Raw genomic sequence first — 17,741 nt, 5'->3', positions numbered from 1 at the left:
TTCGACGAGGTATCCTATATGCAGGATATCTTTTTCGTCGTATTCAGGTAACGATAATCGAACGTTATTAGAACTCCGTACGCAACAAACCTTTGGATAATCATCTTCGTCGAGCGATGGTATGTTGTTGTTACTATTATCCTGAATGTCCTCGATAATTTTTACATCTTCAATCACAGTAATGTTGAGTTGGTGGCAAAGTTGTTGGAAAATGATTTTAAATGTAATCATTTGATTAAGTTTAATTGTGGATTTCAAAGCAGCAATAAGTTCTACACTATCATTTGTTTGTAGCAAAGGCATTTTACATTTTCTGGCTAGGTACGTCTCGATTTCAGAAGCATTGCTATCGAATGCCATCTGCAACAAGTGCTGTGATTGCTCTGTTAAAATTTTTTCACGAATTTCAATTTGGGTCATTAGTTGTTTAAATACACCGACCATATTGTACTTTACGCAGAATTCTACAACAGTCAAGGAATCAAGCTCTTTGTGACTAGAAAAAATGTCAATTTGTTGTTCATTCGCCAAATTCTTAATTAAATCCAAGTGAAGCTTTCTTACGACCATTTTGTAGCTTTCATGATTGCTTAACCATGTTCCATAATCATGAGCGTTAAGCATCAAATCCTTCAAGTTGTTAGATACGATTTGTTGAAGTAAGGTGTCCCCATTAACAGTCGCCCCAGCAAACAATAGGTTTTTGATTGATGTGTCAGATCTCATTGCAAATGCATAATCTAAAGCGGTCCAATGAAGAAGTTTATCTTGCAAATTGATTGACTGTATCGGTGTTTTACTTATTAAAAAGTTCTCAATTGCTCTGGATGGGTAAATCATTGCCAAGTGAAGCGGTAATCGTCCAACTGCATCTTCTACAGATGCAGCAGAAAAGTTTGCCGACAACAATTCACGAACCTGTTGCTCTGATTGATTAATTACAGCCATGTGAATATCGCATCCTTTACTGTCGCTTAAAATCATTCGATTATGAAAGTCCCGAACTCGATGTAGCTCCGTACTCCAATATGAGCGCGATCGGAAAAAGCTTTCGATTTCTATAGTTTTCCTATTTTCGTACAACCAGCACGCCGCAAAGTACTCAGCGAAAATTCGATGAGTAAAACGAGGAATATTATCGCAAACATCTTGAATGATGCCAGTTTTCTCATTGCTTTCAGCTACATCTTGCATGAATTTGATAGCTTCCTGTTGTTCCTGGTCAGACAACAACCTAGTTCTCACTCCTATGTTAAATATGACTAACATGCCCATAATATTGTGACGTCGTTTTGTTTGTTTGTTTACTTCCTCGTTCTGCATTATTTGAACAGGATACTTTGCAGCAAACTGAATTGTACCAGCTTTCTCGTGATTTAATATTCTTAATTTTTCTTCAAAAAAATTTCGTATAACTTGTAATTGATCGAACTTTGTATCCACCAAAAGTTTGAAAGCGGTTGTTTGTTTTTGAGCGTTTAGGTGGATTTGAATTTTGGAAAATGAAATTTTTGCAGCCATGTGCAGATAAAGTGGTATTATTTTAAATTCTTGTATACTGTAGGTCGTAAGAGTATACATTTTTTCTAAAATGGAAATTTTATGGTCTTCATTACTATTTTTGTAACCTTCTAATTCATGCTCTACATAGTTGTTCAAAAAGACTATTCGATCTCTTTGGGAAAACGGCTCCAGTCGCCACAACTTGCCAACCGAAAACGTTTGTTTCAGTTCATCTATAAAATTATACGGCCTAGTCGAAATGTACAGATTTCGAATGCCTTCAAAGTTGGACAGCCTTGCAAAATATTTCATTACGAAATCCTTATAATGCGGGACAATTTCATCAAATCCATCCAATAAACAAATAAATTTATTTTCGTTAAATTTGTTTTGAAACAATCGTAGCTCCAGCAGTTCTTGTAAAGGTAGTTTAGACACATCAGGATTGGTTTCGTCAAGGTTAATTTTTCCATCCGAGAACGTTAAAAGTTTTGCGGTTCGTTCAGCTTTCTCTCTTTCCTTATCGAAGTCTGTAACAGCTCGATTGTGAATATTGCACACAAACAAGGTAAGATGCAGTAGACGATAGAGGATCCTAACTACTTCTGTATCATCGAGGGTTTTAGGATCCAACGCTTGTAAATAAAAGAAATCAGAGGAATATTGCAGAGCGTTCATACGTACAACAAACATAGAAGAATTATCGTTCGATATTGCCGATGCTAGCCACGTAAAGTAGGTGGTTTTTCCATATCCTGCTTCGTCTAAAAAGATGTGCACTTTCACATTGTCCTCGCACTTTAAAACATCTGGAAGGTTACACGCTTGATCCTTCAAAGGTAAGACAGATTTTAGCAGTGATGGTGTGATTTCGTCTTCAGTCAAAAATTGTTCAGCTTCCCGGTTTTCCTCTGAGTATGGTACAAACGATCGTGGAATATACCACGGTTTAATTTTTTCAAAGTTCTGCAAATTAAAGTTATCACTTTCTCTCACGTCTGTATCGTCATATTTTTCCAAAACATTAAATAACATACTCAAACAATCAGTTTCTCTCACAATATTGTTGAGGGCTATTGTCGTTCCAAAAAGTTTCAAGTTGTGCTGCTCAAATATCTGCTTTTTTGCTTCATTGGTAAGATCACGAACGAATGAACAATCTTCAGATGGGTCTTCTTCGGCTGGTTCCTCGATTATAATAATTTTAATTTCACGTGTCCTTGCGAGATTCTTAGCAGCTCGAAGAACTTCTCTTCCCAATTGACCAAGTATCGTGATAATGTATTCAGTACAGAGGCCAACAGCAGCAATGAATTCCGTTAATTCATCAAGGACATCATAGATATTCTCTTTAAATTCAGATGAGGCATTGTCCACAAATAGACACTGATATTGATGCAAGGCTAAGGTTTGTGAAACAATTAAAATATTCAATTTCATACTAGTTGTGCAGCGATATCGAGAGACATATTGTGTAGTGCAACTGATAAACTCGTTCAGTGCAGTTTCATTCAGACAATTTGGCTCAATAACAATGCGAGAATATTTAACGCACATTGATTTAAGATAATCATTCGTAAATGTTTGAACCTTAACAAAATTTTCATTCGCTTTTGTTTCTATAAAATGCTGGTTAAGATCCTGCAAACTTATATGAACCGTCTTAATCATGCCATCAAACAGCATATTGTGCAAGGCGTCATATGTTCCTTTTGGGTTGTTAACCCAGGTTGGCATCATCTTCATAATCTTATTGCGAAGTTCTGTCTCATTCATAGATCCACAAACTAAAAGGAATTTCTCTCTAAATCGTTGGATTGCTACATCAACTTTTTCATAATACGAATTAACATCGGGTGATAAACGGGTTGTAAGGTTTAAAACAGTTTCGGCAAATCCCTGATCTAATATAATTCTGATTTCTTCCCATTGTACTTGCTTGTTTAGTTTACCTTGATTTGGAGTTAATTTGAAATATTCTTGTTTAAAACTGTTCCTTAGTTTTCCTAGAAGCGTTGATCTTTCCGCAGTCCAGAATCCATGGTTAAATTGAAATATTCCTGAATCATGGGGTTTTATACATTTAGCAATTAAATTATCATGAACATTAAATATAGCAGTGGAACATTTAATTAACTTTTTCTTTACGGCGTGTATCGCTAACATTTGTCCTAGTTTTTCTACACTTGCATTTCTTAATTCATCAATAAGAGCATTAAATTCTGTTTGGCTTTCTAAACTGTAACATTTTGCCCCTAATTCGTCACAAAACGAAAATATATGAGCGCTATCGTGTTCCCGTGGTGAAAGATATTTTTTCAGATTTTCATCAATGCTTGCATTGGTGCATAAAATATATGTATGAGAACCATTCAAAGAATGTTCATATCCATCAAGATAAGAGATAAAGTACATGGGGATTGAAAAGGGTTTGTTAGAATTCCATTTCGTGAACAAATTACCTTCTTTGATCAGTTGCACATTTTTCGTAGAATTCAGTTTATGTTTGGCCTGAATATAAACATAAGCGAAATTGTTTGGTGTCGATGGCAATGAGTAGTGAAATACGACGTCATCAAATTTACCGGCAGTCGAATCTTCCATGGTAATTTTAAAATCCGATAAAGCACCTCTTCGTCGTAGAGTGAAGGCACGCAGCAATATCACCATTGCTATACGCAAATGATAGGAGCTTCCGTGCATGGTAGATCGTCCTCCAGCACCTTCATTAGTCATTATTATTATTATTATTGGATTCTTCCTGATTTTTTATATTGTTGAGTAGATGGATGTAGGGCTAAAAATGAAAAATGAAATTCATCAGTTAAATTTTATTTCGTTCCCAGATATGACTAATTTATATCAGTCTATATAATCTTTTTATGTGATTATTTCTCTATATATAATTATCTACATATATAGGGGTCTATATAATTAGAGACCGGCAGTATAAAGACTACAATCGCCATTTACTTTAAGGACCACAAATCACTTTGTTAAATGCCTTCAGGGTTGCATATTACTTGTAAATGTAAACATTATCAACAATTCAATAATGGCGAAGTTATGTATCTGTTTCTTTGGTGGTGTTCGCTTAACCAACAACCTTATTGTTTTACTATATTATGTGTGAATAACTAAAAAAACCAATGTATGTGTTAGGTAATAATCAAAACGTATTAACACAAAATATTTCACATGATGCTTTAGCAAATATCTGTTGCTTAATGCAATTAGGCAAAGCACTACTGAGCTCAATGAGATTATCGGACAAAGCTAATAAAATCAAGGATCATTCAATTATGACAAAAAAAAACAAAAATTGAACAACGGTTAACCTCCTTCTTCCCTGTTGACAAAAGCAACGTCGATGACGATTTGACAGGAGGGTGACAGCCGTGTGCGTGAAACGAACCCGATTTACCAAACCCGAGTGCGCCTGCCGGTATGCACTCAGGAAGATGAGTGGTATGTCGATGACCGACAGGCGAAGGCGATGACCGAGGCGATGAGCGGGCGCGAACGACAAATAGCATTTGGTAGCGAAGAAACATCCGACAGAAGAACACGTTAAATTTTTTAATTTTTTGCTTCTGTTCTTATTTCAAGACAATTTCGGTAAAAGTGTAATAAAGTGAAGAATATTAAAAAGCGCGAATTCTTAGTCGGATTATTTGCTGCCCTGTTGCGTTTGCAACATTCCCTATTGTATCATATCGTAGTGTTGGAAATATCCCTCCTATTTCAAGCAATAATTTGACCACTCTATGCTGCTAGCTTTAAAATATAACAAAAACTTTGAACGCATTTTCCTCGTTAAGTTATGTAATCAATGATGAATATTCAAAAAATGTATTAAAAAGTAAAACTAACAGTAGCGAAAAATGAATAATATTAACATGTGAACTAACACTACTTAGTTCTAAACTTCGTTAATCACTGCAATACCTCAAAAAGAGTTGCAAATAGAAAAGTCTATGTTGTCCGTTCAAGGTATATGTACCTTTAGAATGTAAAGTTTTATAGAGTAAAATGATATAACACTTCTTGAGTATTCAAGGTGAAACCCATTTTGATTTTTTTTTTCAATTTTTAATTTTGGATATCAACTGAAGTTTACTCAACAAAGGTGCCCAACATATTTTTTGGGGTTTGAAGGATAGATGTCGGTCTCAAAATCGAAATTGAACATGACAATGGTCCGGTGGTGTATGTTACAAACGGCGCCGATCCACACTGCAGGACCGGGGATCAAATCCGGATCGTCCCGACATAGCAAGGACTGTTCAGGACGTTCAGGACGCAACGTAGAGTAGCACAGCAAGCTCGTAGGTTAGTTAAAATGGAGCAAAACCTATTAGAGATTTAATGGATAGATGGATAGATGGATCAGATGGACAGGGGATAGAGGACAGCAGTAATAGATCGAATTTCCTGGAAAACGATTTTCGCGCAAGCAGGTCATGACAATATGACGTGCATTTTCCGCTTTCGACCAAGTAATTGACGCAGACAAAAGTATTGAATAGAAACCTCCTTTTGGTACACAGGTGTTATTACACTTGCAGTAGGTATTTTTGTATCTTAGAGTGATATTGAATGCTAGAATTTAAAATCAAATGACCATATTAGTACATATTTCAAAAACTTTAAAGGAAAGGAATGGTTAGGTTTACCTAACTGCGTAATTTATAATTAGGTATATTTTCTTAATACTTGTGCATTGAGGTATTCAAAAGTAATAGTAACTTAAGTCATATGCGATAAAATCCTAATTATGAATTAATAGAGAAGGGATGCTTCACGCGTTACATTTTGTTACGATAGAGGGTGAGGGGGTCACATATCAACAATTTATGTGCGTTACGTGAAATCCAATTTGATCAATAGATCTCCTGCGGGAACTTACCGGGAACTGTGATAGCTGTTGGTTCGTGGCCTACGTGCGATTAGTATGAGTACAAATCGAACCAATGCAGGTCCCTACGTTATCTGTAATTGTAAATTTGTAAACATGAAGTGTTAACATTTTTTTAAACTTTATAAATGTTCTTATGATCATTAGAAACAAACATCAGTTATGATGATTACACAATTATAATACCCCAAGCATAATTTTGCAATAACAATTACATAAAAAATGTAGATAAATGTAGAAGAAACATTGGATGTTATCTTGATTGGCCAGAATTCATTCCGTTACCTATTCTTATCTTGTTTACCGGCATTTGCAGTTTTTTCCGTGAACTGATATGTCATATATTTATTTCTTTGTTCGGCATTTGAAGCCGTTCTTTACGAATAAAAGAAGCATTTCATTAAAATAAAAAAGCGATTTTTTTTATATTTGTTGCGGGAACTTACCGGGAACTGTGATAGCTGTTGGTTCGTGGCCTACGTGCGATTAGTGTGACCACAAATCGAACCAATGCTGTTAGGTCGCTGGATTTTAATACAGAAAGTTGTAAAGCGTAGCACGTTATCTGTAATTGTAAATTTATAAATATTGTGTTCTCGTATCACATACTTTGTAAAAAAAAGAACAACTTTACAGTATAAATCTGTACAGTAGCAGTCACTTATGTATTTCCGGACACCTGCTTTTCGTACACTTTTTTAACTAAAACTTGTCAGGTAGCTCCTTCGACCTCTCCTTAATGGGAAAATGAAAAAAAAAGAAACGAAAAAGACGTACTTGCGCAGAAAAAGAGAAAGAAACAGAAAAACATCCTGATTTTGTCACGAGCATTCAAATCCGGACAGCTCCCTTCCCTTATGAAAGTTGATTTATTACCCTTTTTTAATATCAACTATTTAACTACATCAGTAATTTTAAACATTCGGTTATAGGAATTCAACATAATTTTATTAATTCATTCTATTCCAACTAATATTAATCTATTGTAATAAGTTAGAATTTCATGAAGCTTGTGTAATGTTCTATTATTCGAATCCAATTGAGTTTCATGTAAACTTATAATATTAACTTTTTAACATTCTGCAACACTTTTTTCTTTATAACACGTACCATTGCCGTTCACATCTATCACCGCTTTCAAACGTCTGGGCATGCTGTTAACTAACTTGTAACAAAACTCTCTCACTGGTTCCAATTTTTCCAATATTAATTGATTACGATGGATTAATATTTTTTTTTATAAAAAGTGTTTATTAAAACAACTTACATACTAGTTTCAACACTGTATGGAAAACATGAAGGGATGATGTACAGGGATTACAAAGAACATTTAAGGATTGTTATATCAATCACAACATTGTTGTTTCCAACAATGTGGATGACGTAATTTGCAAACAAACGTGGGATGAGAGTCCTCTTACTTGAACTAATATTACTTAAGCCAGGTAAGAGGAGGGAAAGGAAGTTTAGGGAATTGTCAGGAACGATGACTGACATTTGTTGCAACAGTATGCTCCACAGATAAGATACCTTAGGACACATGGAGAATTTGTGCTCCAGGGTCTCTACCTGCCCAAGCAAAAAGTTTCGACTTGTCAAAAGCAAATGCCGGAATGTCTCCCTCTAAACAGTATCCCGTGCCTGCTCGCACTTACACTGAGCGAGAGTCGGCCAGAAAGCTCGAGTCGTGTCTGATGAGTTTTCTCATGCTGTTCGCTTCTCTTGGGTTATGCCCTCTTGCTCGTACTCACGCTCGTTCTACCGTCGATACAAAAGTGTACAATCCGTGCGGTTGTCAGACTGCTCCAAAAACCAACAACAACAACAAATGCATTGGTTTACAACAACAAATCGAAGCTATCCGAGTTGTTCGCGGGATCGTATCGTATACAGAATCGCTGATGAATCGCTGTACATTTGCTTTCCTATTTTTAATCATTATTATTAACATAATTATTATTTCATATTAAGAGAGGCGAATGCACCAAGACATCATACAAAAATAAAACAACAGCAAACATGATCGAAGCCTCTTTATGTTACTGTTTTCTATCACGATTTTGTTGTGAGCTAATAGACGTTTTGGGCGTTGGAATCCGATTTGATTATACGACCGTGAAATAAAGAGCCACCAAAGTACTAGTTCGTCATATGCTCACACTGCAGAATTATCCCAACATTTGTATCATGCGTATACGTCGTATCATATGAATGGAAGCTGATGATGATAAAACAGTCGTGAGTAGTCAAAAACTGGAACGTTCTGACGAACGTACCACAGCTTCACATGGTTGTGGAATAATACTCATAATATACTGAACAATAATATTAAAACAACATTGAAAGTCATTGTGAATTGAAATATCTACACACAGCTATGATGTGTTAATGTAGCTCTTTTTAAGTTTCATAACATATTTTTGAACACGTTATAGCTTTCTTCATGTTGTGAAAGATAAACAGCTCTATCAATTTAATATGAATCCTCCTTTCATTCAATTGCTCATTGCATTGCATTGCACCAGCTAAGCCCGTGAGCCAAACTGTTTCTGTAGGATGCGACCGTAGCGACACTTCCTGGAAAACTAATATTAAGTGCAAAACATATCACAACACAGCTGAACGTATCATGGAACACATGGAACATTCTCTATCGTTCCCTTGTTACCAGCAATCGATGCCGTGCGAAAGATGCTCAGACACTTTAAATAAAAGGCGTGTGTAGAAATTGAAACGCAATGAAACATTTAACAGTCCACTGTACGTTAACGTACTTCGCGACATCTGTAATGAACCTATTCGGTATCAAGCAAGAGTGAAGAATATGTACGATTGATAATGTTCTGGTACGGCTTTGCATATTAGATGTCACCAAAGCCTACGAAAAAAGGTATGTTTATTTTAACAACAAACCCATAGATAATTCAACAAATATCATTGTAAAATCTTTAAAAGCTACGTAAAAACGGTCCGTGTGCGAGGATCACCATTCTATGTTCGAAAATAAAAACACTCGTACAAAATACACCAACCTAAAAAACATTATCGCTCAGATCAGCGCACAACATTTTGATGCATCGCGCACGAACAATCACCAACAATAGAACCATAACAGAACAGCTGATGGTACTTCGTTCGAGGCACTGCACGTAGAACAAAACCTCGTCCGTATCAATCCTTTTGGCGCCAAATTGTTGGTACCATCGGTTCGCGGACGATTGAAACACCACGGTAAATTGCCTCCAAATGTAAGTCTGGGATCGATTCCCGATATTTCCTACCATTACTATCTTTACAGAAAACACACATGGGCGAGCTGGCGATATCACTCCAGTATATGACTATCATTCTTACCCTTGCGCACATCGCGCGAGGATACCCTAACCTTAAAATAATAGTACGGTCTAAATCCTATACCACTAGTCAAAACGAAACAAACCGACAAGCCATAGGCAGAACGAACGAACGAACGCGATGCAAGAAACACCAGCGCAGAACAGAACTCGCGAATCGAACAAATACTAGAATAAGCAAGAGCAAGCAAGAGAAAAAAAGACGATCGATCGCCACACATAGAAAAAAAGTGTTGTGGCAACGGCTGTGACAAGCTTTTTTGCTTTAATTTTAAAATTGAGCTTTTTGCTAGACATCCGCACGATGACAGCAAAAATCCTGCAGTCCTCCTGCTGTTTGGGCGAAATCGACTGATTTCCGGAACAAATTTCGCCAAAAATTTCGATACACGAAATATAGGTCGAAATTTATGCCGAAATTCATTCCAAACGTCCGATTGGGATAGAGGTGGGCTTATCCCTAATGATTTGACAACTGCGCTGTAAAAAATACAAAAAAAGATTTGGCAGATCGAGGTACGGTCATTTGAACATGTGTGAAAAAGCGTACCTTGTGTGCAGAGTGACCAGATTATTTTCTTCGTTATCGGTAGGAAAGCAAAAAGTTTATCGGTAGTTAGCGGTATGATTCCATTTCTGTCCAGCTCATGATTTGACAACTGCGCTGTAGACGGCAGTTCTCTTAAGTTAAATCGTGAGACCGTGGGGTGATGGCTTCCTTGGAGTTTCTTGTGTATTTAGTTTGAGCCCTTCTTATACTTCAGGTACACCGCATACAAAAACGTGTGGTTTGCACACAAAAGATATTGCAATGAAAAATGAATTAGGACATGCATTTATGGCTTCTTGACCAATATAAAGAAAAATCCGTGATTTTCGGTAGGACTCATAATATCAGGACCCTGAAATATCAGTAGTTTCAGGGTGTTCGTCTGTGAATCGGTAGGCTTATCAAAAATCGGTAGGAATACAGATTGGTAGTTCTGGTTGTATGTATTGTTGTCGAGGTGTAAAGGTATAAATGGAAACCTTACCTCGAAACGTCCAACGGGTATTTAAAAATTGCCTGGTGAAAAGAGCTTTAAGCCCACCTGTATATTATACCCACTTTGGTTATGACTACCAAGGGGTTGTCACATTTCGTCTTTGACATTCTATCGATTTTATTATTTCGGGAGTGTAGGAGAGGCATACCTCAAGGAGTATGGGATCAAGAGAAGAGCTGACAAACATACTAGAAAAATGTTCGGAAACTTGTTTACAAATATCAGAAGGTGAGGATGCCTGACGTGAGTCAAGATGCATTCGAGTAGGTAGACTACTAGAAGAGTTGCGGGATTTGACATAGCGCCCAAAGGAACGAGGGTTGGAAGAAAAACGCAATTGCAATCTGTATAGGTATGACGCTGGTAAATGCGAAAATAATGGTTTCGGTCTTTTTTTAGAGAGCGCAGCAGGCGGTCAGACCACGGAGGTTTCATAGGAGTAGTTAGGGGTGGGGAGCAGGAGTATAACATTGTTAGTAAGGAATGTTGCGGCCTCGTCGACTGATATACATGAAAACAAAAAAGACCAGTCGACACGGGAAAGGATCGAACCCACCTCATCGTAGTCAGTTAAACGAAAGTTGTATTGAACTATTGATGTAGGCGCACGAACGGGTACAGGAGCATGAGCAGGACCATCCGGAAGAGCTAATAACATCTCAAGTGGGGGGTGATGGATATCAGGTGGTAGCATAGGCAGCGGGGCTAACGAAACATCACAGCATAAAGCAGCGTTAAAGTTGCCCAGTACGATGTCCAATTGGTGTTCTCTGAAGTTAGCGATACCACTGAGTTGGTAGAGTTCATGAAGACGAAGAACATCTAGGAAGCTCGAGTTGGAGCAGGACCATCAAGTATATCGCTTGAAGATGAGTAGAGCAGGCGATCAGCACAACACCACTGTTGAGTGAACGCTCTCGATCCATAGCTATAAACGCTAACACATCCTAGAGCGTGTGACGGTTAAGAGCCAACGGGCTCAAGGGTTAATGAGAATAAAGAGTTCAGTGTTACATGAAAAGATTCGAAGAACACGCGGTTTCAATCCTTCCTTAGAAATTTACATTTTTGAGAAACCAGTGTTCTATACTACAACCACCACGAGAGCATTCACTATTAAGAATAGTTCTGTTACAACGGTAGATGTGGTAAGCTACGTGATCAAACAAATGACTGGAAGGTACTTCATCGTTAAGCCAAGTTTCCATGGGCAGGACAACGTCATAATTAGCCTCGGAAGATGACAAGAGCAGTTCAACTGTCTTTGAGCGGAGTCTATGCACATTTTGATAGTAGAAGCAGAGCTGCTGCATGTTTAACGTAGTAGTGCTTCCATTGGGCTCAAACAGTTCTGCAGGACTATGCGATAACGATGGAGATAGATCTGGTGATATGGTTGATGTAATATTGTTGTGTAGCAGCTTAGAATGTAGTGCATTGGAAGTGGCCAAGTCAGAAGCTAGTGCTGGTCTAGGCTTCGTAGCTGGTAGTTGCATGGTGCCGAGTGAGGTGGTGTAAGTGGAGGTGGTGTGTCCAAAAAAGCTGGCGTGAGAGAGTCGAGTAACTCAGGTGAGTTCGTGGATGTAACCGGTTGGGTTGATGGTAATAACGAGGACCCAGGGTGAGCTGGAGGGTCATGTAGGAGAGTGCCAGGAAAAGTACGTCGTCTGCCGGATCGATCATGCTCGCCAAAAGGCAACCCACGCACAGTTCGTTTGCTATCATTGAACACAAATTTTTTAAATAGCATACCACAGGGCCATTTCGAGGGCATCAGGGCATGATTCAGCAACGATTTTGGCACCCCAATCGCTGTTTGACGAACTCGCATATACCCTCCTCGGTTGTATCAGGAGCAGCATGAGAAATGAAGAGCCAGGATTTAGGTTCCAGTATGTTGATAAAGGTAATTTTATCAGCAGCTACCGAGGTACCCTCATTGGACGGGGGAGCTGGGAACAGTATCCGGTACAGAAGCGATAACATTCATATCAACATCAGCGATATGAGGAACGGGAGGCAAGGCGACAGTGTTGGACAACACTGTACTCAAGTCTGTCGATGTGAGTGTGCGAGCACCATCCGTGATGGACTGTGGGTCAGGATGAACGGAAACATGTTGTGCAAGTGTTGTGGACTGGTGGCGCGTCATCGTAGTAGTGTAAAGATCATCTCTTAGTGCGGAGACTGCGGAAGCTAGCTCAACAGAGAGTTCAGCTTTGATTGTATTGAGCAGCGGGGCGATTTCGGCGTATTTCGGCGCCAAATCCGATCTTGTTTCTGACATCCATGCACTTGGGGCATAAAAACAACAGTTGAGAGCCCGTGCATAGTTTCTTTATGCAGTCTCTGGGTAAATCGATACAGCCCGGGTGGTATAAGATGCCATAGTAGCCGCGGCAAGGGATACCATCAGCGGTAATAGCAATGGAGCAGGCGCCACAATCCATGGTGCGCCTTGAAGGCGAAGTGTGGTGTAGAAGAGGATGGTAACGTGGAGCACTAAGCTGGTGAGAGTGTGACGCAGTGCTTGCAGTGGTGTGATACTATGTATGAGCACAGAGGTAGTAGTGAACACCGAACAGCTGAGATGAATGGCGTCACACGGTGATCAGAGTGAGCAAACCCAAGCCCAAGGGCCCAAACATCTCTGCTGAAGAATGCAGGAAAACTGGGTAATCGCCGAAACACGACAATAGCAGTCGCGAGCAGTCAAAATCACTGAACGAAAGAACGCGAATACTGCGACCGTAGACCATAAACGAACAGAAATTCAAGCGATACCAATTGGAGCGGCAGAAAACACGTCTGAACAGTGCGAACTTTTGCGCGAATGCGAAATTTATACAAGCGAGTTCAACTTGACGGATGAAATCGTACACGACCATCCGAAAAAAAAATGATTTGGTCGTACGACCAAAATCGTCGTCCGATTTTATCTGTAAAAACCCATATAAAATTTTGAAAAAAGTCGTATGCGACTGAGCACTGCCACCAGCCTTACGTGACAAAAATCGCGAGGAAGATTTCGCCTGTCCGATTTATGCACGTTTTTTCACTGGAACGTTTCACAAACAGGCACCATGCGGCGCGGTCCCGGAGCTTCCGCGTGCATGTTTTGTTCGCAACAGAACTCGGAAAATAAAACAGCGTATCTTATTCGAACGACTTGTCACTTTTCGGCTTCTTTTCACTGATTTCGACCGGTTTAAATTGTGACTTAACTTAAACAAATATTACCACACGTCCCACCACATGTGACACCAGCGTCGATAGAATGTCAAAGACGAAATGTGATCATAGCAACCCGTTGGTCAGCGATTCGAGCATGCCTTCCATCATTTTTTTTAATGAAATTATAGCGTTTATTTTAGCACAATGTCAATTGGGTTGTTTCATTAATTTTTTAATATTAATCTTATCGTCTCCATTCGAAATCAGTTCTTTATGCTAATATGTTTATCCATACGTTATTCTTGGTGTAGCTTACCCAGTTAGTTGTTCAACCGTAGGCTAATCGTAAACGAAAACTTGCTCCGTAAAAGTTTTACAACTTCGAAATAAATGTCAACACTTGCACAATTTTCCGGACACTTTCTGTGTTATTCGTTGGTTGAGAATATATCTTTATTGTATTGTAACCTGTAACGAATAAAAACAATTTACAGAATCCATATGGCACATTTCTCGCGAGTTTAACCAACTTTTCGAATCACAAACGAAACACCGTTTTGCACTTGATGCTCACAACTGAGGAGTTAACTCAAATCTAAATTCATTTTAAAAATCACCGTTACCGATTGTTGTATAGCCCGCTAGGGTTCTGACGTATCGTTTTGCCACTTATCTTATCTCAAATGTATTGGTATTATTGACATAGCTTGATTCCGAAAATGTGATAAGAGTACCAATACTGTTACGGGTGGTGTGCTACGAATTTATTTTTACGTTTATCTCGTCTATGGACTTCTTAGATAATTCGTTATTAATGCTAGGACGATTTTTTTTTAGCTCTTCGATTAATTCATTTCCAAGAGTCATTTTCCAAGCTGAACCTCACCTAAGCCAGATAATAATCGATGTTCTCGTTATTTCTTCGCGGGCCGGATTCACAGCAGTTGCGGGCCGTATGTTTGACATGTCTGCTGTAAATTATAAGGAAAAAGCAATCACCCTCAGACATAACAAGTTCGTTTGAAAGATTCGGTCGAAGTGGTGTTTTTATGTTGGTCGTTTTGCTGTAAAAGTAGATATCTGATAAAAGCAGTCAAAGATTAAGCAACGTGTTCTACGGAAACTGATACTGATAAAGAGATCGTGACGTATAAAGTGGTGCGTAAAGCTAACATGGTAGCTGCAATTACCACAAACTCGTAAACAGATACGAATAAATCAAGGCGAGTTTGCAATCAATGGTTTTGATACCATAAATGATAAGCTTTTGACCCTTCTTAAACAAGTCGAAAAATGACCACGCCAGAATATGGTAAATTAGATTAACTTACCAAGGAAAATGGTCTGCTAGCAGTGTTCTAGTAACAATTTGCTGATACGAGAAAGGATCTGTAGCGGCTCACCGAAACCATACCCATTTATGTCATATACATGTAATGATAAAGGGAAGATAATTCCAGGTTTTATTTGGGAACGGTGTTTAATATTGGTGTTATAACTCTAAAACGTCTTTACTTCTCGGCTGTTAATTCGCAACTCAACTCTCACACTCCTGTCATCGGGTCACATCGGGTCTCCTCGTTCCATTTGACATGACCTGACGATCAAACAGAACAGTAGCCCGACCACCTTTTTTTGTAACCTATCCACATCTATTTATTTTATTTATTTATTTATTCGTCAAACTGTCTGCCGCATGGGTTTAACAATGGTTCTTAAAATCTAGCTTCTGGTTAAGATCAATGGTTCATAAAATCGCCCCTTAAAATCAGCAAACTATCGAATGCTGCTTTAAAGTCGGTATAAATTACATCTACTTTACTTTTAGGGACGATGTTGGCCATCATAAAAGAAACAAAACACATAAGATTTGTCAAAGAAGAACGTTTAGGCATAAAGCCATGCTGGTGAGGAGAAATGTACTCAATCACTATAGGAAGGTTATAAGATTGGACGATGGATTCACAGAGTTTAGACATAGCACAGGGGATTGCGACACCACGAAAATTGGACGCGATTTAACGATCTCTCTTTTTAAAAATAGGACATATCCAGGAAGTTTTCCAAATAGATGGAAAACTACCTTCACGAAATGATCTTGAGAACAGACGAAGCAAAATTGGGACAAAAAAGGCACTTCATTTCTTTAGGACACATGATGGTATTTCATCTGGTCCTGGTGCAAAAGAAAATTTCAGTTTTGTTAGGGCTTGTAGTACCACTTCTTCATTTAATTCGACTGTTGTTCTGCAAAACGGTTCAATTGAACTTTCACTGCCACGTCGCGTTCCCGCTAGATGACGCTAGATAGCGATTTCGGCTGAGTGAGGAACTTCGGCTTAGCGAGGATATTCGGCTGAGCGAGATGAGTGCCGCTGAATAAAAGCCCACCGAAGCTGGCGCCAGGGCTCTTTCCCTAGCGACTCAGTAAGAAGCAGAGGTTTTTTAAACACCACACACCACACTAACACACAAATACACGTGTGCAATATATTAGAGTATAGTTAAAGAAAACTGCGTGTCGCGATTAAACATTAAAGGGAAAGAAATTTGTGATTGCTGGACGCAATCTTTGTTGCTGGACGCAATTATTTAAAAAAAACCTTTTTCTCCAGTGTAATAAATCCTGTGTACGCTATCTCCGCGTAACCGCGTGCTACGTTTTCGATAGGACATCGAACACACGCAATCTTTATCGGAAGGACTCCAACGAAGAAAGTTCGCGAGTGCAGTGTTTCGCAAGTGATTTAAGAAATGGAACAAGTGTGTAGCATTTGCAACGGTGCAAATCTAGATGATGCCGTCGCATGTGATAGATGCTGCCGATATTATCATCTCGCGTGTGTTAACGAGGACGAATCCGTTCACAGCCGTGAGTGGACATGCCAGTTGTGCGTGCCTGGCACACCGCCGGTAGGCAGACAGGGATTCGACGATTGTACGTTCGACACGCCGTCCGTGTATTTTGCTCAACCCGCAGCAGTGACGCTCGATGATGAAGCACCCGGCCAAGGTGAGGAGCCCCCTGCCAGAATGAGACCGGTAGTCGCCACGTCATCACCGAACCATGTGGCTAAGTCAAGCGCCCCGAACGCTGCATAACCCCGCTTCGGCTCCAGGTAAAGCAATTAATAATTTCTCTTTATAAAGCGCCAAACATACGCAGCTGCTCGTTTACTCATTTGCAGCCATCACCGATCATTAACTAAAACGTAGCAACTAAAAACGTTGCAACTAAAAACTAACTAAACGTTGCAACTAAAAACGTTGTTAGGTGTGAAGAACAAGCTTTCGGAGAGAAACACTGTACAGCTGCATGGGTCAACGAACACGACCGAAATGCTTAGCGAACAGTTCGCAGCAGCCAGATGGTGTATCAGCCACGTCATTGCCCAGGGAAATAGTGGAGGGGATGCCGTTGGTTTTGCGACGAACATTGGCTAAACGTCAGAATGATCGAGGGTCACTGTAAAATCTAAACTGAAGGCGTGATAAGTATGACTTATAGCATGCCCTGTTATAGACACGGTATGCAGTCGAAGCGTATTTATAGACTTGTATGGCATGGGATGTACGAGTACGTCTTAGAGCCCGGAACGAACGCTTCTTATCAGCTTTAAGAGCTCTTGGACACCGGTTCGACCACAACGGGTTGGAGGGAGGGTATTGAAAAGGAGCCGGTAAGATCGATGGGATTGACAAGGTAAATTCAAGTCCAGGGTGGTATTTGTCCAGTTTAAGCAGCGG

At 39.2% G+C, this 17,741-nt stretch overlaps 1 protein-coding gene across 1 annotated transcript; it reads right to left on the bottom strand.

Annotated features, from left to right (window-relative positions):
• Positions 1–1,538: 1,538 nt before the first annotated feature.
• On the bottom strand, positions 1,539–15,313 carry LOC125769496 (uncharacterized). The gene is made up of 6 exons (XM_049438229.1): positions 14,525–15,313; positions 14,311–14,462; positions 6,868–6,986; positions 6,413–6,495; positions 1,617–4,300; positions 1,539–1,558 (listed from the first exon to the last, which is right to left on the bottom strand). The coding sequence occupies exons 5-6, from the start codon at positions 4,237–4,239 to the stop codon at positions 1,539–1,541; spliced, it is 2,643 nt and encodes an 880-aa protein (XP_049294186.1). The 5' UTR covers positions 4,240–4,300; positions 6,413–6,495; positions 6,868–6,986; positions 14,311–14,462; positions 14,525–15,313.
• Between the last annotated feature and the right edge of the window lie 2,428 nt (positions 15,314–17,741).

Source organism: Anopheles funestus, chromosome 3RL, assembly GCF_943734845.2.
Source record: "Anopheles funestus chromosome 3RL, idAnoFuneDA-416_04, whole genome shotgun sequence".
NCBI classification, from domain to species: domain Eukaryota; kingdom Metazoa; phylum Arthropoda; class Insecta; order Diptera; family Culicidae; genus Anopheles; species Anopheles funestus.
This window is presented reverse-complemented; position numbering and strand designations above follow the sequence as displayed.

Bases quoted from the DNA above. Each gene is read 5' to 3' on its own strand.
- LOC125769496 (XM_049438229.1), bottom strand. From the start codon at position 4,239: ATGACTAATGAAGGTGCTGGAGGACGATCTACCATGCACGGAAGCTCC. The intron at 1,559-1,616 runs GTAATGAAGACC...TACGACCTACAG, and splicing joins ATTAGAAGGTTACAAAAATA to TATACAAGAATTTAAAATAA.